Source organism: Amblyomma maculatum, chromosome 6 (assembly GCF_055883805.1).
Source record: "Amblyomma maculatum isolate TAMU_Amacu chromosome 6, ASM5588380v1, whole genome shotgun sequence".
Classification (NCBI taxonomy): Eukaryota; Metazoa; Arthropoda; class Arachnida; order Ixodida; family Ixodidae; genus Amblyomma; species Amblyomma maculatum.
In genome coordinates this window covers 29,949,916-29,972,497 of record NC_139349.1, presented here as the reverse complement: position 1 = coordinate 29,972,497, position 22,582 = coordinate 29,949,916, and the positions used below count along the sequence as shown (strand labels likewise).

Sequence of the window (22,582 nt, the reverse complement as noted above, 5' to 3'; positions counted from 1 at the left end):
ACAGTCAGAACTGGGCATGGTCTCTCTGATTGGTTTCCGATTGAGAAAGGAGTGAGGCAAGGCTGCATACTGTCGCCCTGCCTATTTAACCTATATGCAGAGTGCATCATGAGGAAGGCCGGTCTGGACGAGTCTTCAGCTGGAGTGAAGATTGCTGGAAAACGTATCAACAACCTTAGATATGCGGATGATACCACTTTAATGGCAGAAAGTGAAGCGGAACTCAAGAGACTTCTGATGCGCGTACAAGAAGAGAGTGAGAAGTTTGGGCTTAAACTGAACATTAAAAAGACAAAGATCATGGCGTCTTGCCCTATCAAGTCCTGGAGCATCAAGGGACAAGAAGTGGAAGCTGTGACAGATTTTCTCTTCTTGGGCTCCAAGATTACCTCGGAAGGAGACTGCAGCCATGAAATTAGGAGACACCTGCTTCTGGGAAAGAGAGCAATGGTTAGCCTTGACCGCCTAGTAAAGAGCAGAGACATTAGTCTGCCAACCAAGATCCGTATAACTCGTGCTATGGTCTTTCCAGTTGTGATGTATGGATGCGAGAGTTGGACTGTGAAAAAGGCTGACCGCCGAAGAATTGACGCGTTTGAATTGTGGTGCTGGCGAAGACTCTTGAGAGTTCCTTGGACTGCCAGAAGATCAAATCAGTCAATATTGTCGACCATAAACCCTGACTGCTCATTGGAGGGTCAAATTCTAAACTTAAAGCTCAGCTACTTTGGTCATCTGATGAGAAGAGAGGAGTCGCAGGAGAAAGATTTGATGTTGGGAAAGGTTGAGGGTGGCCGGAGAAGGGGTAGGCAGCGAACGCGATGGTTAGATGGCATCCTCGAGGCACTGCAGATGAAGTTATGTGATGTTAGGAAGATAGTGAGAGACCGGAAAGCGTGGCGTGACATGGTCAATAGGGTCACGAAGAGTCGGACACGACTGAACGACTGAACTGAACTGAAGAGTTGTGAGAGTAGCAAAGAACATTTCCGCTTTGCTTACCTGCGATTCGACGCTCACTGGAAAATTCCTTCAATCGTTCGGCGCTGCCGCAACAGAAGGCGCGAGCCGCCATCCGATTCAAAAAGCCTTATACATACATCTGTCTTCTTCAAAGCTTTGTGGTTTAAACGCTATCTCTTTGAACTCTTTAAGGCGAAGCTTAAGCGTTCTCCACGTTTTTTATATACATGACGGAACTAACGGTCTCACATTCAAACTGTTTAATCGCCTCCTTAGGCAAGGCTCACTTTTTTGCCGTTTGCAAATGGGCGATAGCAGTGGTCGTGTAAGGTCCCCGCGCACCAACTGCATTGGGCCGGCACATTGAAGATTTTGGAAAACATCGGTTCTGCAGTAATGTAAAAAGTTACAAACTAGCTGAACATAGCATACTAGCCGAGTTGATATTTTATTTCTTAAGGACCTCACTGCGCAACTTAAATGAAGTACCATGCACTTGCGTCTTTCCCTTTCGGTGGTCTTTGATTTAAGTTGCGCTGTTAAGTACTTTCGAAGTCGCTCAAGCCTAGATGAAACGGATTCATATTTTTGCAGCCTGTATTATACGGGATGCACTATGCGCGAGTGGTCGCTTATCCCAATGTGCCCAGTGGAAGCTGAAAAACAAAATGTGACGGCCGTCTAACTATGTGGAAACTCGTAACCCCCACAAATGCAAATGCCCCGATGGTGGACGACACCGAGCGCGCAATGGGCGACTGGTTTACGTAAGTTTTCAGCCTTCGAGGCAATGGCGCGATTCTATCGGCTTACGTTTAGCCCGTTGCCTATATGCAGTGGTAAAAGGAGTGACAGCGCTGCTGGCGCCTGCGCCGTGGAATATTGAATTCATGGGCCACGCGCTAAGCAAGAAAAGGAAACGTGCGCTCGTGCCGTGAAACGCGCGTGTCCGCATCCGCAACAGCGGGTATTGCCGTGACATCACAGTTTATGCCGCAGTCGCTACAGGGGGTAGGTTTTATTGCACCTGGATACCTCAGTGCCAACCTTTTCACCGGTTTTCTCGCACACCCTACGCGGTGGGCAAACAAAACAAAAGCGCACTCAAGCTCCGTACCTGGGAAGACAGCGACGCAGAGTTCAAGAGGCCGCAGAGGAGCTCCGACAGCGATGACTCGTTTCCGCGCGCGGCATGAGTCCTATTAAGACCGAGACGACGAAGGACGGGCGTCCTTCGTATAACAGATGAGACTTCCGTGTCATACCTAAACTCTTCACAGCGTCCTTGTTTAGAAATTCGGAATGAGCAAAAAATGAACGAGCTGAAAGACAGGAAAAGTCGGTGCTAAAGGCAAGCCGCTCGCTTCCTTAGTAGAACCTGGACAGTACATTGCGTGCTTGACGTGCTGAATCTTTTCTCACTTTCCATTCCGTTCCTTCGGAGTCGGTGGCCGTAGTTTATAAAGGAGCACGCCGAAGTGCGGCCTTTTAGTCGACAGGGCAACGACGTGTATACGGCAGCGTCGTAACCAGGAAAGTTATGGCCGACTACGCGGGACGGACGCTCCGCTTCACGGTGCTCTTAAGCATCGCGTTGTCCTGGTCGTCGGCAGAGCCTTCTTGCGTACAGATCGACGGGCATAAGTACCGACGTCTCGTGTGTCGAGAGTTCGAGTCTCCCGAAGATTTTAAGCATGTGCCTCGCAATGAATCTTCCAAGGATACCTGGTTCCTGCTCATCAACAGCGTCATGGAACGGCTCCCGCCTGCTGCTTTCGCTGGCCTCAACGTGTCGGAGCTGATTCTTAGTAACGTCACGGTCGGCTCGTTCGACAGCCCCGAAAAGAGCAAAGACCCTTTCTCGGGACTCGAGCAGTCACTGCAGAAGATGGTCTTCCGGCGCGACAGCACTTTGCCTTCGTCCTGGTCCCAGCTGGGGAACATGGCCGCTCTTAAGGAGCTGCACGTTCAGCGCTACCTGAACCTGAATCTGACGCGCGACTTCGGCAAGCTTCCGCAGAGTCTCAAGCTGGTGTTCGTCTTTGACGCCACCCTGAATAAGGTGGACGAAGACTGGCTGGCCGACCTGGGGAACCTGGAGACCGTCATAGTGCGCGTCACCAACCTTCCCCTCTTCTCCCGGTCGATGCTCCCGAGACCCGCGCCAAAGCTGAAGACGCTCGACTTGGCGTGAGTCATTCTGTCTGTCTGGAAAAAAGAAAAACGTCACATACTCGACATTCAAAAAGTAGGTAGCTGTACGTTACGAATGTGCCATTAGACTGAGCTATCATAACATAATTAAAAAAACACTTATTACTAACTACAAAGTTGACAATCTTGAAAATCTTGATAACATTGATATACAGCATATGACCCGAAGTAATCAGTACAAGAAAAATTATTGCAGATGACAAAATTAATAAGCATCTTTGTTATATGAATGTACCTGGCTTTGGTTATTTAATGTTAATATTCTACAATTTAATATCTCTGGCGCTGTTTAGTCGCACGACTTGTTGCCCACTAATTCAATACTGTATTATTATTATTTATTCAATGCTGCAGACCTTGCTCGGGTCAAAGCAGTGTGGTAAAATGCAAAAATACAAATTAACAATGCATCAATGACTCAATTAGCAGTTCAGTTTCAGACACCAAATGTTCCCGTTAGAATTGTAATTAGTCGGTTCCTACAGCAGCGTTAAAAATTTCATGACACCTCAAAAGGTGGCCACCATTTTTAGAAAAATTATACTCGATCACAACACAGTTATGAAGTGAATCTAAACTGTGAAAATTATAAGACCCTGAAAACAATTTTCTCCAGCCTGGAAACCAGCCAGCGAGAAGCACGCAAAGGCAGAAAACGCAGGAAAGTGCGTATGCCAGTCGCAGGAACCGTCTACTTTTTCGGATAACATCTTGAGCTGCGCACGTGCTTGCGCTTCAGTGGCGGCATTTCCGTGAGTCACATATGCCTCCTCTTCATCACCTTCCGAATAGTCGAAAGTAAGTCCACTTGGATAAAGGGCACAGTTACAAGCCCAGTTGGCCGATGAACTATACTATTTCAATGCTCCTAATTCCTCTAACGTTAAAAAGCATCACTAGAAAGAGAAGAGTACATCAAAGTCATGCTTCAGATCTTACAGGCAGGGAAATACCGCGTTTCACGGCAGGACTGCTCAGCAATTAAATTTTATGAAACCAGACGCGACTGACGTAAGGCCTTGACCACCACACCATAGGGCGAGTTCTCCTCCTCATCCTTCTCATAGGGCTTGAGAAATGCAGAAATAGCACAGCTAGAAGTCCACGTCATTTCAGGTTCTCTTCCTGGGGATACCCCAGTATAAGCGGAAAAGCACCGAACTTCTATCTGCCTGTTATTTTCCCACGGAAGCCAGTTTCACTTAATGGCTTTCTCCCGAGCGCTTATCTCAGTCTTGCAGGCCAATCGCTTCCTTAATACTGTTGACGCATCGCAGGCAATGGCCTATTGCAGGTACCCAGACTGGCAAGGTAAGACACTCTACGAGTGATTTGAATTCAAAACCACGCGAACATTGCCTCTAAGCCACTGAACAAAGAGTGGTCACCAAGCAGCGACCGTCCGTCCAGTGCTATAAACTGAGCAGAATCTCTAAGAAGCTGAACCCAGGTCACGTACTGATAACGTCCGCTGCCATTTGCATTTGTACGCAGCGAGAACCAGCTGAGTGCGTTTCCGCAAGGACTGGGCGAAGACCTGCCACAGCTCCAGTTCGTCAACCTCGAATCCAACCGAATCACGACGCTCGAGGAAAAGGACGTTGCACCACTCCACAAGGACTCCGTCCTTGTCAGATTGATCGGTGAGATTTTTTTGTTTTTCCTTTTGTTACCTGAAACGTTTTCGCAAAGCTTTTTTTTTTTTTTTTTGCGTGTAGCTTATCCTTGACTACCAAAACTGACTGAGCGTCTCTACATGGCGGCGTTTCCCAAAACACTGCTCACCCGTCTTCTAATTCGGGGAGATCTCACGCCGCTGTCCTCATTGCAATGTGTATTCCTGTTTTCCCAGCTAAAAAAAAAAAAAAAAAAAAAAAAAAAGAGAAGATTTAAAGGGATCGCGGAGTGTTCCGGAGGCATTAAACCTGGTGCTGTAAGACTTTACTGGTGCTATTGACCTATAATAAGCTGATCCTTGTTATGTTTCTTTTTTTCTTTCGGCTATGGGAGACTGTCGACAGTCACTTCAACAGTATTTTTTTGCTCTGGAAACTAAATTAGTAACACCTAATCAGCTCACCACTTCTCAGAAATTAAGGCAACCCGGTTCCTTTTACCGGTTTACCTCCCTGCCTTTCCTTCTCCTCCTCCTCCTCCTCAAGAATTAAGCGTCAATGTGGAAGTTGTAGATGTTTAGCAGCCGTAAAAGATTGTAGATTCAAATGTTTGTAGCAAGGTACTATTTATGCGGCTTCGTCTTTATCGACCTAAAAAATAACCCAAACGATTTAAAACCTTTCAGTTAAGGGGAGGCTGCTCGGATTTTCTAACTAACGAATCCTCTTTTCTCTGAATCCCGTACAACAACACGTGGAACCAAACTCTGATGTATGCAGTTCTAATGCACATTAAGAAGTTCCTCATGAGTTAGCGCATGCTTTGTGGCGCGCAGGAATAGCACTACAATTATATTGTCTCTGACTGGCTTAGCTCAAACAGCGCGCAATAGTTCGCTGAAGTCAAAGCCTGAACATTGGAGGACGCCACTTAAACTTGGCGCTGAGTGTTAAAAAAAAAAGCAGTAGCGAAACTAACCTGGCTTCGTGACGTAGTCAGCAGTACCTAAGATAGGTAACAGCGTATCGAGGCTACAGACAGAATAGCGGGCCAGAAACGTTCGTACTGACGGCAAAATTTCATAGCAAGCTTCCATTAGCCAAAGGAAAGTAGCAGAGCTTAAATAAAAATTCAGTTAGTGTGAACAAGGTTGAAATCGAACGAGGACCTTCGGATTAAGAGACTGACACGCCACCCACTGAATACGAATGCTTTTTTTTTTTTTTGTTTCTTTATTGCAGAGGATACGAAGGCTCGTTTGATCATGGTGAATAAAGGTGGACTGAGTGAATGCGCGAGGAAGTCGGTAGTTATGGTAGTCTGTGACAGTGAACAAAATAAAAAAAATAAAGTGGAATTCATAAAAAGAGGAAAAAAGAATTAAAAATGAAAAATAAAACAAATATCATGATCTGACATTCATTCCTTCTCCTTCCCAGCACGCGTCATCTTAAGTGCCCCCAGCAAAAGGTCTATTTTCCCTGGCTTCTATGATTCTCCTGAACAATTTTTTAATAGTATTGGTTTCACTAGCTAAATTGTGATGCTAAATCACCTTTCATGTCCTAACATAATCGGGCGCCGTAAAGGTTCAGAAGGGTGAGCTGGGAAAGAAAATAGTTCCCAGTAATTTAGCCTACCATGCAATCTGAAACCACCCACACCTCTTAGATATAGGTTCAATCGAATCTTTTTATAATAAGCCAACGATTAAATAAAAGTTATTTGTTTCGCACTGTATGGTATGGCTTCGTACAAGAGTGATTGGTAGGAGCCGCTATTTTGGGCTGTGAGCACTTGTAGAACAATCCCCTATACGGGGCGCATATTTTGGCTCGGAAGATACAGTGACATTAATAAACACTTGCGACACGCAGGCAGCAGCGGAAACACGAACGTACTGCTCGGCACCTGTGATGACGTCAACTGTCGCGAAAATAAGTTGGTTACACTAAAGGCGATGTTGTAACGGGCTAAAGTCTTTACAGCTGTCACCGTCAAAGCATCAAGGCGAGAACTAGCTTTGCATCGTGCAAATGTGACGTCACCTTAAAAAAAAAAAAAAAAGAACGCTTCTGTTTTCATTCTTTCCCCTATACATGTATCTATCCCTCCTATCCACCTGCAAGCATTAAACTATCAGTCCGAGTTAGTTGTCCAAAGCCTGACGACGAATGACGCCTTAGCGACACTCTTTGACAAATATTGTCGGCAGGAATTCAGAAACACAACTGTCCCTATTCCCGCCACATTATTATTATTATTATTATTATTATTATTATTATTATTATTATTATTATTATTATTATTATTATTATTATTATTATTATTATTATTATTATTATTATTATTATTATTATTATTATTATTATTATTATTATTATTATTATTATTATTATTATTATTATTATTATTATTATTATTATTATTATATTCCCTGTCTGGAGCGCAGGCAACCCCATTCACTGCGACTGCAAGCTGTGGTTCCTGCTGGACTACACGGACAGATGGCACTACTTTCTGTGCCAGTCACACGAGATCCACCAGGGCCGTTACATCAAGATGCTGTCGGAACCTGAGCTGCCGTGCGAATACGAGACGCCGGCGGTGGCGGGAGCAGACGCCGTCCCTGCCACAGCTCAAGTCCCTTTGTCGGCTGTCCCAGCGGCAGAGCCGTCTGTGGCGACGAAATCTGCATCGTCGGAGGCCCCTCCAACTTCTCCGACGCCGTTATGAATAACTAACCCGCGGCACATATAAACAGCCCGTGATTATTTCCTTTTCCTAGAATGAGTCCGAGCTTTCGGAATAACTTCCTTCTGTTTTATTCCGTTCTTTTTTGTTTTCATCCGTGTTAGTTTAGGCTTCCGGTCATTGATCTGCTAGGGTGTCGGGGTGTAAAGAAAACGTAATAGAGGGCTGACGACTGTCAGGCGGCGTGATGCGGTAAACAAATTTGCTGAAACAACGCCGCTGCATCTAGATAACACGCATAAATAGAGACTCTTGTACTGCAGCAGAATCAACGCTCATGATGATAATTAGAATGATAGTCACATGAAGCATTATCTATTGGTTTGGGAGGTTTTTGTGACAAGAATACACGGATAATATATTTCATATTTGACACTGCGTAACGAGTTAAATAAAGAAGCATCGTTGCAAAACCAGAAGGGTCTTGTAATGCTGCTGTCCACAAAAAGAAAACCGAAATTACTAAGGTTCTCCAGCCCTGAAAGGCTATTATTTTTCTCGCAAAATGGCCGACCCAGACGGCCAAGACTCCATCTTTGATTTAATGTCCTCCTTTTGCCGGTTATCACATATTTTTATGTCAGCCGCATGTCTTCTTTCTCTGGGTTTTCGAAGATCCGCCTTGAGTATTATCAAATATGACTTCCAGCACCGTATAGCTCTCTCAGTTCTATTAGCCATTTCACGTATACAGTGTCCATAGCTTAAACCTTGCTTTTGTTGAATTATGGCCTTAGTTACCTATGGGCCATAAAACACAACACAACGTAGTTTCTGTCGCATTCAGGTAATGAGCATCAGAGAAGACAAACTGATTTCGACGAGTGACATGCGTATTCCAGAGGAGTAACAAGAGGACAAGAGTAACCAAAATAACCGCCGATACCGGAAATCGGTCTGTATCTTTTTTTGCAATACCTTTTTTGCGCTTGAAAAGACATTTCGCCGCGAAAGCTGCGAACTGAGCTAGGCTGGGTTTTCGCGGCAACGCCCATGCATCTGGGGTCACAAAACGCAAGGAGCCCCGCCCGAGCACAAGGTATCAAGAGCGTTTCGACTGCGAGCTGGCTTGTCGCGGCATCTCCCTACAGCCACGGAATCTACGGAGCGAAGAAATTTCAATTCCGAAACTTTACGGGCTTAGAGTTCTCATAAACATCTCACCCGAAAACTGCATTGGCTTTTATAAAGTCGTACATCAGACCAAACAACGAGACAAGTCACACTATCAGTTCAGCTGACAAATCACGAAACGAGGTCCAATGGATGGAGGAAGATAAATCTAGGAGGGAACGTGACGCCAGATGCGCAAACTCCGTAGGCCAACCTCTTCTGCCACCGCTGCCCTCTCTCTCCCTCGAAGCGCTTGTGCGCACTGACTCGATGTTTTTTAGTGACTGCGCATGCTCGGTGCGCATGCTCAAGCGAAAAGCCTGTCGAAAGGGGTTTGCTGAGAGCCCGTGTTTTTTTCGTAAGGCTTCAGTTCCTTAGGGTGCAAATGTTACATTCTAATCAGTGTTACATACAAACTGGAGTGAACTGCAGGTAATCTTTTCATCTATGGGTTCATCAGGAAGTCTACGCTGTCCAATTAACGTTAATTGCACGCCTGGGATACTGGCTGCGATGCATTTTCAGCTCTGCATTTCCTAAATGAAACTAAAACGATTTTCGTTTGAAACAATGCGTGCGCATGCCGTGATCTAGAAAGGTTGTCTTTGTCGGACTGTGCATAGCAGGATACCGGATGAAGCGCGAAAACCCCGTGCGGCATTATTCTTCCGTGCAGTTCTTGCATCCCGGCCCGCATCAATTCATGGCGCAGTTCACAGGACCCAACCACACTTCGCGAAATACACGGGCGCACTACAGCGGCAGCCCCCCGGGCTTGGGCAGGTTCAGGTGGAAAGGCAGGTGGAAAGGTTCAAAGTTCCATCGGCGACGCGTCGCGTATACCTCTGGTTTCGAGAGCAAGCGTCGCTTAGCACAGCCATTCTTTAATGAAATGAGCGTGTGAAACTGCAGCCTAAAATAGGCCAGAACTGCAGCATGACGTGTTATGTGACGGCCATTTATTCATAATGATTTCCATTATATCACCTTTTATGACTAGGCTATTTATGACCAGAATTTTTATGACCAGGCTTCAACGATTCTCCGTGGCGTTCCCTCATTGTTTTCTTTGGTCCTATGAGACGAAGCATTGGGGCGATTCAGTTGGGCCGTCATGTCACAGAAAAGAATATTAATTTTCTCAACGGCACCAAAGCGTCCATGTCAGTATACTAAAGCCAGCAGAGGTAACTGCGTCCTTATTTAATTTCTTTTTCTTACCTTAATTTCTATACGCGAGGACACATGAAGCCTCTTCAATTTCCTTGTTCTAGCTACCTGCAGCTTTCGAGAGCCAACCAGCCAGCTACCTACTTTTAGTTCATTTTTGAACCAAAGTAGAACCGTTAGATAATTTTTGGGTGCAGAATAATTGTCACTGTCTAGGCAATCTGTTAAAAGACAGTTTGGTATTGATTTCGACATTCTTTTTTTATCTTGTTTGGATTGTCTACCTTTCTATGCCTAAAGTTTACTATCTGAGATTGCGCAACATGTTTAGTATGTACAATGATGTTTGCTTAAATAAGTATATTCATTGCAGAAGTATACGTATATTTAAATATCTTGTTGCGAGATTTTGTATGTCCATGTAGGGAGCTTTGTTCCCAGTTACGCTTTTTTGCCCTTTATCAAGATGTATTTTCGCATTTCTAGTCTATACTTTGCAGAGCTTCCTCATGTGTATTCTCTTTGACGCGATTATAATTGAGTTGCAATTACATGCCACAGTCAGTCACAGTGCGGAATAAACTACAGCGTAGGACACCGTCATTGAGGTTTTTCCCTGGCCTTCGCATATGTACAAAAATGTAAACAAGGTTCATGAAAGGCGGAGATTCCTTAAAATATTTGTCCTCAACTTTTCATTTCATCTCCTTCACGTTTTCTATATAATTTTAAAGTTCACGTTTTATTTTGTTTACTTATTAAAACGCAAAAACATGGCAACATTGATATCAGTTATTTCTGTCACAATTTTTAGGACATACGAGTATATTCTTGCGCAAAAAATTACATATTTGATTTTTTTTTTTTTTACAATGCTCTGCGTTCAAGAATTTGTATGCAGCATCTACTGCGCAATGGCAATGCAGTTATTATTCATGTATTTCATCCTTCGACAAATTCTATACGGAGCAGGCCGCGCTGCAACCTAAGTTCATCAGCCCTCATCGAACAAAATGTCTGGTTACGCCACTGTCCATAGAGATAGTCTCTTCATGCATTTCTTCCTCGGGCCTTGCATCAAAACCTTCTAATATTCTACCGAAAGCGATGACCTCCCGTAGTAATAACTAGTTCATGTTCTCACTAAACTTAGTCGGGATGAGAGCGGATGATCATCACGGACACTTCGCTGGAAGCATGTGCGGCTTCCCATTAGCCATTACAGCCTGCTAAAATGTCTAATATTATTGGCAGGTTCTCAAAATTTCCTTTCGCTACGACCTGTACTAGACAATTTGCAATCATTGAAATTTTTTACGGTGTTTGCTGCTGTCCTGTGCACGAAGCGGCGTTCAGTTTTAGTGATGACTTTTTGAAAATCAATTATATGGCACAGTATTATGGACATATTCTTGCTATTTTTATTTTATGTATACAATTTTGTTACTAGCTTCGAAAAATTTGATTCTATAGGTCTGATGTCACTAACTCATTGAAGTTGCTTAAGCCAAAACGTGGCGCGGACCTTCAGTGACGAAATCCGTGTCGTTTAAATTCTCACTGGCAAGCACATTCGATATGATGACAACACAGTTATATACACGGACAAAAAACAAGAAATTAGCAGTTGCAGATGGTTACAATGGCGGTCCCATGCCTATACTATCCAAGAATTTACACTGATCAGCTAGGCTCGCCTGTGGTACTGGTATCGCTTTTGTGAAAATGAATTCATACAGTACCTCCTCACACGATGCTCAATATGCAGGCTGAGTACCTCGAGTAGTTTACTGCAATGTGGCATCAGTAGAAGGCGGGCGTGGCTGGTTCGATTTCCAATTCTGCCGGACACCTCTGGTATGACAAGGAGCCAAAGCTTCTCCTTGGCCTGGTGCTTAGATATTCATGGTTGAAATCTAATTCATACACGTTAGGCATGCAGCTATTTGGCCAGCTAGTTCTTGCGTCATCATCCCCGTCATCATAAATCGCTGCAAGTCCGAAGGCAAAAAGGGAAATACATAGCCATAGTGCGAGGTCATTTTACGAAAAAAACTTCACTGGCGTTCTAGCAGCCGCCTTTTTAGAAGCAACCCGCAGACGTGCGCGTAGAAAGAAATGCGACAGTGGAAGTTTCCAGACAAGCCTCCTTCAGTCGGCGAGGGGACTACAGCCTCGACCGATTACGCGTGCCAGGCGCATCGTGTTCGACCCCCATGCAAAACTGCGCTGCACTCTCGAGAGGAGAGTGGTATGCTCCTCGCAGGGTTTGCCGAAAGCTCCATTTTGCTTGTTTTTCAGAGTATAGAATAAAGCGATCGCGGGTCCTCGCACGGCAGCTGATGTGACGGCCGCAATACACAAATGCTGCAGAGGTCAAAGACCGGTTTGGGGTTGCCACCACGTTTTCATTGGAGCCGGTTCTGCGATCTAGTTGCGTATACAACTATCAAAAACGCCCCTGTCTGCAGATAAGCGGGTCAATGGAGCCGAAAAGTGGATGCCAGAGGACTTCCCTTAGCGCTGCCTTTCTTTATTTCGTTCGGCCCCTGACATGTAAACATCGACTGAGACTCAAAGAGTGTGGGAACAAGTGCTGCGTTTTCGGTCGCCCAGTACCGCATTGGCATGATATCAGAACTGGTTGGTTAGCGGCTTGTTTTCTAGCGTGATACCTAATGAAATATTACCTAACCACGCACGTACACGCCCCAGGGCGGTACGTAATCCTTGATTTGGTAACTTATTTCACTCTGTACATAGCCCTGACCAATAACAGTCAAAAAAGAAGCCACTCCAGGTTTGGCCCGCCACTCGGAGGCCGGGGAGCAGGTGCGAGTCAAGTGGACCCGTCTTGGGGTTAGTGACACGGTCGGAGACCTCGTGAAAGAAAGGAGGGGAGCACAATCAGAGGCCAGAAACCAGTCCTGGGGGGGTCTTAGGCAGACGTGTTTGTCCGACACGCGCATCGCGTGCATATAAAGCACGTCTGCGACCGGTCGGTGTTCGCAGTCGCACCACAGGCCTCCGTATACTCTTAGCCAGCCTCTCGCTTCCCTTCAACTCAGCGCCAGTGTTCAGAGCATCACCATGACGTCCCTCCTTCCTGGGCTAGCCTTAGCGCTCGCCTCGTTCCTGAGCGTCGCCTTCTGCGAGCCCTCGTGCATGCAAATGGAGACGGAGAACGTCCGAAGATTTGTCTGCAAAGACTTCCAGACAGCAGAAGACTTCGCCAAGTATGTCAAGCGCGGTGTCGGAGCCGATCCGAACAAGGAGACTTGGTTCAAGTTGCAGGACAGCCGTCTCGAGCGGTTCCCGGAGCGGGCCTTCGCTGACCTCAATGTCTGCAAGCTGGCGCTGTTCAATGTGTCCGTCATGGACTTCGCTCAGCAAGGTCCCACGGGCAATCCGTTCGAGGGTCTCGAAGACACGCTGCGCAAGGTGGTCTTCCACAGCGGAAGCACTTTGCCGCCTTCGTGGTCTGTGTTCCAGGGAGTCCACAAGCTCGAAGAGATCTGCATCGATGAGTACGAGAATCTCAGGCTGACCACAGACTTCAACATGCTGCCGAAGACGGTGAAGAGCATCTACGTGACCAAGTCAACAGTGGAGCATGTAGACCCCGACTGGCTGATGTCTCTTGAGAACCTCGAGGCCCTTGTAATGCGCAAGACGAGCCTCAAGGTGTTCTCCAGGGGCTGGCTGCCCAGACCGGCACCGAAATTCTTCTTCCTGGATCTGCCGTAAGTTATTCCATTCGTTAAAGCTGCTGTGTGCCAACGTTTAGTGCTTATCAAATGATTTACGTCCGCCGGCTCTAAAAATTACCTCACTGAAGAACGACGGCAGCAAGTGCTATAGAGAGGCCGTAATAGCAAAGCTAGGTGCCATGACTTCATTTAATATATTTTCCTCCTTTGTTTTTTTTTTTTGTTTGTTTGTTTTTTACTCAGTGTCTAACGTAACACTTAGCACGACTTCAGCTGCGGACCGGCTCATTATTACTGAATGCGCTAAAAGATACATATGGTGTTTCTCCAATCTTTCAATTCGGTATTCGGTCATCTACTGTATACGCTCGGCTGTGTTGACCAGTCTCATGCACCACTTGCAGGCAACCTCGATGAGCTTAAAGAAAAACACTCATCGAGTATCGGGACACGTTTTCTTGATTGCTTGTCTCACATCCTTCGAATTTCTTTTGTTTCTGTCATAGAATTAAATGTAAGATAATTTTAGACCTAGTCAAATTACATTAAATATGTAATCAATTAGTAGACGCGCACCTCTAAACACCTTTTTTTTTTTTTTTTTTTTTTTTTTCACTGCGACCAGCACCGCAGAACGAAGCTGTAGAGAGGCACGTAGTTTTCTGCAATGTATGTCGTTTACGATTGTAATGCCAGCTGCCATGATTGAAACGAACGAAAATAATAGTCATGCGTTCTTAAGGATGCATTATCTTCTATCTCACCTTCCACTCCCCACCTCTACTCTCTGCTTTCTTCTGCCATGGTTCGGTAACTCTACCGATTTTTGATAACGGTGCAGCCGAAGTGGTCAAGTAAGAAAACGTCTGTTTCCACGTGGTCTGGCTGGAGTCCTGTACTTGTGATGCTTATATTTTACAGGTAAGCAGCATCCAGAAAAATAACAAAGAGCCTAAAATCTATTTTCCAGAGACAATCAGCTTGAGGCATTCCCCGAGGGTCTGGGCGACGAGCTGCCCAACCTGAGCTTCGTCAACGTACAGAGGAACAAGCTGACAACAGTGGACGAGAAGGCCGTGGCTCCACTCAAGGAAAAGACCGTATTCGTCAACTTTGCTGGTACGCTATGTTTGAATTTCACTCTGTTTAGCGAAATAATGATTTTTTTTCCCTCCATCGAGCAACCACTTTTGTTCTTCTCTCAGGACAAACGAGGCAGGCTACCAAGACAGCTGGTAATTCTGGCTAATTCCGCACTAGAATGTTGTAAACTATTTCTTGACTATAATAAGCAATGATTGATTCCTGCAACAAAACATGAGTTAGGAAATAAAGCTTGGAAGCGATCTTTCGGCGCACCAGTTAGGAAAAAAAAAAAGAGCATGTTCTTACTGTTTGTGCCGACAGTAGAGTCCAGCTGCGCGCCGAGAGCTCACAGGCGAAACTTGGAACGACGGAAATTGAATGTCTCCAATAATACCTGTCTCGCAGATTATAAAAACGGTAAAGTACATTTTAGTCAATAGTGGAATTATAATTTCCTGTATATTTGCGCCGCTACCTCAAAAGTTTCAGAAATTAAATATAGACATGAATAATTAGCACTTCACTGCTTTCGAGTATGCCGACGGAGATCAGTGGTTAATAAAAGACATTAGGTGGTTGTTTTTCTTTTTCGTTACGAACTAAAGCTACTCTGAACAACGGACAAATTTAATGTAGTCAGTATATTGCGGTTCGGCTCATGTGATTTGATTCCGCTTTTAGTCGAAGCCATTATTAGTTCTTCTTCATGTACAATCAGCTTCGATGTGAAAATAAACATAAAAATACGTTATACGACTGATTACTATCACCAGCGATCAGCGCACTCCTTATTTTGTTCTAAATAGTCTCCCTCAGATGTGCAACGCCTATAAAACATTTTCAACACTAGTGATAGTAGTTACAACGAAATTGAAGTCATTGTGCGTGCGTGAAATTTGTAGGAAAACTGACCGTTGCCTCTAATGTTGAACCTTCCTGTAATATCCCGACCATACGGGTTTCCGTCAAATCCTTGATTTCAGATTTTTTCGTTGTTCTGAAGTTGCCTGAACTTGCTAAGCTATTTTGTTCCTTCTTCGCTTCCCGTCGCAGACAACCCAATGCACTGCGACTGCCGTCTGCGCTTCCTGCTGACGTACACGCACCGGTGGCACTACTTCCTGTGCCGCACCCCGCAGGCGCTCTTCGACCGCTACTTCCACCGGCTCACCGAGGAAGACCTCCAGTGCAGCGCCGCCGTGCCACCGACGACCACAACGTAGCCGCACTGCACACTGCGTCTGTAACGCGCCCCTTGCGCTGTGCGCACTTCGCCAAAGCACTGTCCAGACGCGAGGCTCGGCGTGGCGCTGTGCGTCGCGCGAGGCTCTACTGCGGCCCCACCCTTCCCATCGATCTTCCTTCCGGACCATGTCTTCGTCGCCTTCGTCTCTGTACGTCCCAAATAAAAAAGAGCCCTGTTTGTGCACAATCCGTTTTAACTGCCCTTATTATTTCATCATCATCATCATTATTATTATTATTATTATTATTATTATTATTATTATTATTATTATTATTATTATTATTATTATTATTATTATTATTATTATTATTATTATTATTATTATTATTATTATTATTATTATTATTATTATTATTATTATTATTATTATTAACATGGCGGTGAGTTTGCCTCGCTACGGGCTCTCCTCCTCGACGCGCTTGAGGGAATCTCTTTTCTGAGCGATGAGGTTGCCCAGCTACGGGAAGAGAACGAGCGCCTTCGTGTAGAGAACTCGCGGGCTTTCGTACAACAAGCCGAGGTTATCGCCTCTCTACGTTCCGATGTTCACGGCCTACGCCAGGAGCTTGTGCGGTGCGCTGCTTCGCAGTGTGAGCGTCCTCTCGTCGAGCGTCCTCTCGTTGTCTCCGTGGGCAATCCTACCCGTGAGGAGCAGCCATCTGTGGACTACTCCGCCGCTCTTCATCGAGGGATGACTCCTGGAGATATTACATGTTCATCTTCTGCCTCTGCTCCTCGCCGTGCGGTTGACTTACCCAGTGCGATGAAGAAGCACCGAAGTCGAGCCATTACTGGCGCATCGAGCACATCTGTCCTGAACGTTGCCATTTACCAAAAGAAGCGTCCGAAGACTATTTTCGTCTCTAAACTCAGTCCCGATACTACATCGGTAGACCTTACCAACCATCTAAAATCAGTGAATATTACTCCCATTTCCTGCCGGCAGCTGAAAACAAGGTACGACTCCTACTCGTCCTTCCATATTGAAATTGATGAAGAATCCTACAGTAAGCTTGTTGAGCCTTCGATGTGGCCGATGGGCTGCATATATAAGGACTTTCGTGGGAAGCTTTACGACGATATGCTTCATCCCTCTGAACTGACGCAAAATTGCAGTGGCCCCTAATTTGGATATCTATTATCAAAACGCCCGAGGTCTTCGGACTAAGGGATCAGAATTTTTTTCTAGCGTCTTGTCCTCTTGTTATACCGCTGTAGTGGTTACCGAAACCTGGCTGTCAAGTGATATTCCTTCCAATGATTTCTTTCCAAATAATTACTCTGTTTTTCGTAGCGACCGCCCTGAAACAGGTCCCAAATCAAGAGGAGGTGGAGTGCTCATTGCTATTGACAGTTTTGTGAAGTGTGTTCGACGTTCCGATCTGGAAACTGTTGAAGAATGTGTGTGGCTCGAGCTCACTTTAAATCGATATGAAAAACTTTTACTTGCAGCTTTCTACATTCCTCCGAATCTACCTCCTTCAGCCTATGATGATGTTCTGCTCTCAATCGAACATGTTATAACCCGTCATAGCAAACACAAACTTCTTATTTTAGGTGATTTTAATACTCCTAGTATCAACTGGAACTCACTTATTTCTTCTCACAACAATCATTACATATTAAGTAAGTGTAACGCTCTACTTGATTTTATAGCCTTTAACTCTTTGCAGCAACACAATTTCATTGCAAACTGTTGCGGTAATATTCTTGACATCTGTCTATCGAATTTTGAAAGTGTTCGAGTCTCGTGTTCAGACATACCGCTGACTCGCTGTGACAAATTTCACCCTCCGCTTCTAGTTACTACTGCTCTCTCTGCCTCACCTTCTACTAATTCAGATCGGGTGTGGAATTCGCCCCGTTTCGCGTATGCACGTGGTGATTATGTCGGTCTTTTCAATTTCTTCTCTTCCGTCGACTGGTCCCTTTTAAATGACATTAATGATTCAGATGGACAAGTCAGTCGCTTTACAGAAATAGTTCTTGATGGTATGCGTCGGTACATCCCTTTGCATACTCCTACGCGTAGGAAGTTCCCTTCCTGGTTTTCAAGGGAACTAATAACGGCGTTAAAGCTCAAGGAACGTGCCCATCGTAAGGCGAAACGCCCTGGGTTTCACAATTGGGCAGATGAGTTTCGCCGTGTGCGTTCTCTTTGCAAACGCTTATACAAGCGGGACTACGACTCCTATCTTGAGTCTTTAGAGAGGAATGCCTCAAATCGTCCTAGTCAGTTCTGGCGTTACGTCCGCAAGCGTTCCATTAAATCAGATTTAAGTATCAGCTTAGTTGACTCTCAGGGTTCGGAAATTCGGGATGTTGCCGACAGTTTTGCACAACATTTTTCCTCCGTTTACAAACATCCACATTGTGATTCCGTTTGCCTCCCATCTGGTGCACTATTTAATTCCATTCTCTTTGACGAGGAGTTGATAAGTGAGAGTCTTAAGCGTCTGAGACCTTCTTTGTCTCCTGGACCTGATGGCATTCCAGCTGCCATAATAAAAGCCTTCAGTTATATCTTCGTACCAGTACTGACTGCCATATTTAATAACTGTTTAAAAAATGCTGCCTTTCCTCGCGTGTGGAAAATGGCACGCGTGTTTCCTGTCTTCAAGTCTGGAAACAAATCTGATGTTTCCAATTATCGTCCGATTTCTCTTCTATGTGCAACCTCTAAGCTTTTCGAATTAGCTTTGCACAGCGTACTTTCCTTCCATCTCAAACATATCATAGTACCGAATCAACATGGCTTCATGTCGGGTCGCTCTACTTCTACCAACCTAGTCACGTTTATGACGTATGCCTCTGCAGCAGTCCTTCAGAGGGGTCAGGTTTACACTGTGTACTGTGATATGAGCAAAGCTTTCGACGTTGTTACTCACTCACTACTTCTTGAAAAACTTCTACTCTCTGGCGTTGAAGTCTCTCTCGTAGCCCTCCTACGCAACTATCTCCTTGATCGCTTCTGCTTTGTCAGTGTCAATGGACAGACTTCTTTCGTTTACCCTGCAACGAGTGGAGTTCCTCAAGGTTCAGTACTAGGCCCGCTTCTCTTCTCCGTTTTTATTAATGATGTTTCCTCGGCGATAAAGAACTCCTCGTTTCTTCTTTATGCTGATGATATAAAAATATTCAAGGTAATACATTCTTTTCAAGATTGCGTGTTGTTGCAATCGGACATATCTGCTTTTTCTGATTGGTGTGCGATGAATCGACTTACCCTCAATTCTTCCAAAACTAGGGTTGTGTCCTTTATTCGTAAAACACATAGCTTTCTCTACCATTATTCTGTGAATTCTGTGCTGTTGGATAGGGTTGATGAAATTAATGACCTTGGTGTACTTTTTGACCGCACCCTCAGCTTCTCCTCTCACACTAACCGCATTGCTCAGCGGGCTATGCGCACACTCGGATTCGTTTGCAGACTTTCGAGAGAGTTCCATACTCCACTTCCGTTCCTAAAACTGTACCTGTCCATATGCCTGCCGGTCTTGGAGTATGCGTCGGTTGTTTGGAATGGCACTTGCAAATCGAACTTGGACAAGGTTGACAGAGTACAAAAAAAATTTTTACGGATATTTCATTATCGCTTTCCTTGCGCAACTTCCCCCTCTCGCTCCACCAGGAGCACCCAACTGAATCTTCCTTCCCTTCACTGCCGTCGTATCAGACTTGATATCATATTTCTGTACAAACTCCTTCATGGCCACATTATGTGCCCTCAGCTCTTAGAGTACATCCTACTGCGCGTTCCGCGAAAGAGCATGAGGGAATTCAGACCATTTCAGGTTTCTCCTCTTCATTCCCACTCCCCTCTGGACAGGATGCAGTGGTTATTTAACTCTTTTTGTCCTCACCTTGACATCTTCCAAAACTCGCTCTGTTCATTTACATTGGATGTTCGTAGCGTTGTATTCTAAATAGTACTTTATCACTTAAAACTCCCACTTTCTAGCCTTAAATTGTATTTACTTCACTTTTTGCTTTTTCTCCTGTTCAATGCTGTCTGTATCGTGAACTACTTTTTATCCGTTTCTTACTTATATTTCAACTTTAAACTTTATATTCGAATCTTACTGCCCCTTGTTCAATTTTACTTCTTTATTGTATTATTCTGTATTTCTAGCCTGTGTTTTAAGTACCATGCACTTGTTGCGCCTGGAAGGGTTGTTTATTTTATGTATATTTCTATATTACTATAATCAATATCAGTTATTTGTTTTCTTTTTTCTTCTATCTACCGTTCTTTTTTTTTCTTTATTTCCTGGTGTGCTAAAAAATTCTCTCACTGTGTATATAAGTGATGCTACTCATTGTTTGCTTACTTTCCGTGATACTTTTCGTCTGTCATTTCATGTATTATTTATTTCTTTTTTTGTGTTCTCTCTGTGTGTGTAAACATGTTTGTGCTTTTTCATTTTTGTTTCTTTTTTTTTTATTTGTGCTGCAGCACAAAGACCACATGGTTGTTCCTGCGCACATTAAATAAAGATTGATTGATTGATTGATTGATTGATTATTATTATTATTATTATTATTATTATTATTATTATTATTATTATTATTATTATTATTATTATTATTATTATTATTATTATTATTATTATTATTATTATTATTATTATTATTATTATTATTATTATTATTATTATGACACAATGGCGAGTACAGACAAAGAATCCGAGCAGGAATAGCGTGAGTCCTGTTCTTTTTATGCACTCCTTGTCCTCCTCTGTTTAGGGTGTGCCATAAAATGTGGAAGAGCACAAACTATACGAGCTAATACACGTCTCTCAAGGGCCCTGAGATAGTTCTCGATTTTGCAACATGTCTGACTGCTCTGTGGAAGGCGGCAGAAAATGCTGTAGAAATGGCTTGAGAAGTTCTATCTTCCTCGTACAGACACCTGGAAGTAGTCGAAGCAGGGCAAAGAGAAAAGGGAAGAAAAGCCACGTACCGCTGTCTCAGAAAGCTGACCGGAGGTTACCGATCAAGACAGTATTTTAATTTAAGTGATGCCGGCGAAGCATGACCGTTTGTACGAGGTTGCCTCCTGCACAGAAACGACTCAGAACCACTCATAAAAAACATACTTATTCCTTCTGCATAGAGTACGTGCTTAAACTTTAAAGCACAATGTACTCGCTCACTGATTTAAATGAAGCAGTAGAAGTTAATTGCCAATTAAAAATTGGGATGAAGCGCCAGTGAGAGAGGGGGTGATAGAAGGAGAGTAGATGCGTCCTCCATAAGTTCCACACGTTGTATAATAGCGTTAATTGGTTCTGGGCCTCGGTATGCGTTAAAGAAGCTCAGCTTCGGTAATTACTTCGCTGGAACCTGGCGTAGATGAAAGATTAACTTAAAGCTGAATGCTCTGATGTCCGCGGTTTTTGTCCCGAAGTTATTACCATCGTTTATTTTATCTTTAAACGCTCCTATTGAGGCATTACCCTAAAAGGGAGGGCGAACTAGGGGGTGAAATGCAAAGAGAAATAGTAAAGCGTTAATACATAAAGCAATACTTGCAAGAAAACTTGCAAGCACACGTCATTCCTACAGGTTCTGGCGTTTAAAACTTGTGGATAGCACTACATCAGTCGCCTTCTGCAACTTATATAGGCGGGGTCTGCTATCGATTGCCTGGTTCGCCCGAAAAAATTCATTCAATATGTATATGAATCAATAAATTTTAGGCAAAAGTAAATTTCCACGATCGCCAATATTTCTGGCCGGTGACTCCATCTATACACACAAACACGGCATAATGCGCTGTAAATTTACAATAGCCAGAAACAATGCATAAAACAAGAAGATACTTATATTTTATTACTCCAAAGCAAACATTGACATCCTGATCAGTGACCTGGCATCATTTTCTACTGAGTTCACGCATTCATTCAGTTTTCGCGACGGAAATGAAAACCGGTCGCCTCTGCGCTACAAATTGATATCGCGTAAAAAAAAAAAAAATGTATTTCAAGAATCGCTATCAGGGAGTCGACACCAGGCCTTTGGTTCACAAAACACATAAAGCGTAGCATAAGCAAAAAGAAATGATTATATTCAAAAGTCTATTGGTCGAGCCCTATGGACGACTGGAAACTTTACTACGAACATGCGCCGTCGTGTAAATCTGAAATTAAAGCAGCCAAGGACAAATTTTATAATATGCACATTTGAAACATGCTCCAAAACAACACAAGACAATTTGGAAAGTTATTAACCCCAACTACTCGACATAGGTTTCAATATCTCTAGCAAACGATGTTAGGCTTCTTTCCCCGGCTGCGGTCTCAGTAGAATTTAATGACTTCGTTTCCTCTGTATTAACTGATGAGACTCCCATACCAACAAAACTTCAACCCTGCATGCATGATATAATTATCACTACCGAAGGCAATTAACCGCCATTGATCGGCTTCCGGTAAACGCGGCACCTGGCCTCGACGAAGTTACTTAACGTAGCCAAGCCTGGAATTTGTCGCATTTTTGTTGCAATGTTCGAACACACCGTTGATAGAAGGTGTGTCCCAAATGACTGGAAAGTTGTTCACGTAAGCCCTATTGTTAAGTCTGATGACTCGTCTAATCCAACAAAGTATAGACCTATATCATTAATTAACACCTGTTGCAAATTACTGGAATACATTATTTCATCAGATATCATGATTAACTCGACAAACAAGGCTTCTTTTTCGTC

At 44.1% G+C, this 22,582-nt stretch overlaps 2 protein-coding genes and 1 long non-coding RNA gene across 3 annotated transcripts; 2 read left to right on the top strand and 1 right to left on the bottom strand.

Annotated features, from left to right (window-relative positions):
* Positions 1 to 1,806: 1,806 nt before the first annotated feature.
* Positions 1,807 to 7,951, top strand: LOC146185361 (uncharacterized). The gene is made up of 3 exons (XM_084605513.1): positions 1,807 to 3,153; positions 4,672 to 4,820; positions 7,247 to 7,951. Exons 1-3 carry the CDS (start codon positions 2,504 to 2,506, stop codon positions 7,528 to 7,530), a joined length of 1,083 nt encoding a protein of 360 aa, XP_084461639.1. The 5' UTR covers positions 1,807 to 2,503; the 3' UTR covers positions 7,531 to 7,951.
* Positions 3,072 to 15,782, bottom strand: LOC146185360 (uncharacterized). Its single transcript, XR_014707792.1, has 3 exons — positions 15,540 to 15,782; positions 14,934 to 15,021; positions 3,072 to 3,171 (listed from the first exon to the last, which is right to left on the bottom strand). It is a non-coding gene; the product is annotated as an uncharacterized LOC146185360 (long non-coding RNA).
* Positions 12,922 to 16,059, top strand: LOC146185359 (uncharacterized). The gene is made up of 3 exons (XM_084605514.1): positions 12,922 to 13,574; positions 14,512 to 14,660; positions 15,681 to 16,059. The coding sequence occupies exons 1-3, from the start codon at positions 12,922 to 12,924 to the stop codon at positions 15,848 to 15,850; spliced, it is 972 nt and encodes a 323-aa protein (XP_084461640.1). The 3' UTR covers positions 15,851 to 16,059.
* Positions 16,060 to 22,582: the final 6,523 nt, after the last annotated feature.

What these genes read in the sequence shown, in the direction of transcription:
- LOC146185361 (XM_084605513.1), top strand. Translation starts at nt 2,504, where the DNA reads ATGGCCGACTACGCGGGACGGACGCTCCGCTTCACGGTGCTCTTAAGC. An exon ending in CTGAAGACGCTCGACTTGGC is followed by an intron (nt 3,154 to 4,671) that starts GTGAGTCATTCT and finishes ATTTGTACGCAG; the next exon opens with CGAGAACCAGCTGAGTGCGT. An exon ending in CGTCCTTGTCAGATTGATCG is followed by an intron (nt 4,821 to 7,246) that starts GTGAGATTTTTT and finishes TCTGGAGCGCAG; the next exon opens with GCAACCCCATTCACTGCGAC.
- LOC146185359 (XM_084605514.1), top strand. Translation starts at nt 12,922, where the DNA reads ATGACGTCCCTCCTTCCTGGGCTAGCCTTAGCGCTCGCCTCGTTCCTG. An exon ending in TTCTTCTTCCTGGATCTGCC is followed by an intron (nt 13,575 to 14,511) that starts GTAAGTTATTCC and finishes TCTATTTTCCAG; the next exon opens with AGACAATCAGCTTGAGGCAT. An exon ending in CGTATTCGTCAACTTTGCTG is followed by an intron (nt 14,661 to 15,680) that starts GTACGCTATGTT and finishes TTCCCGTCGCAG; the next exon opens with ACAACCCAATGCACTGCGAC.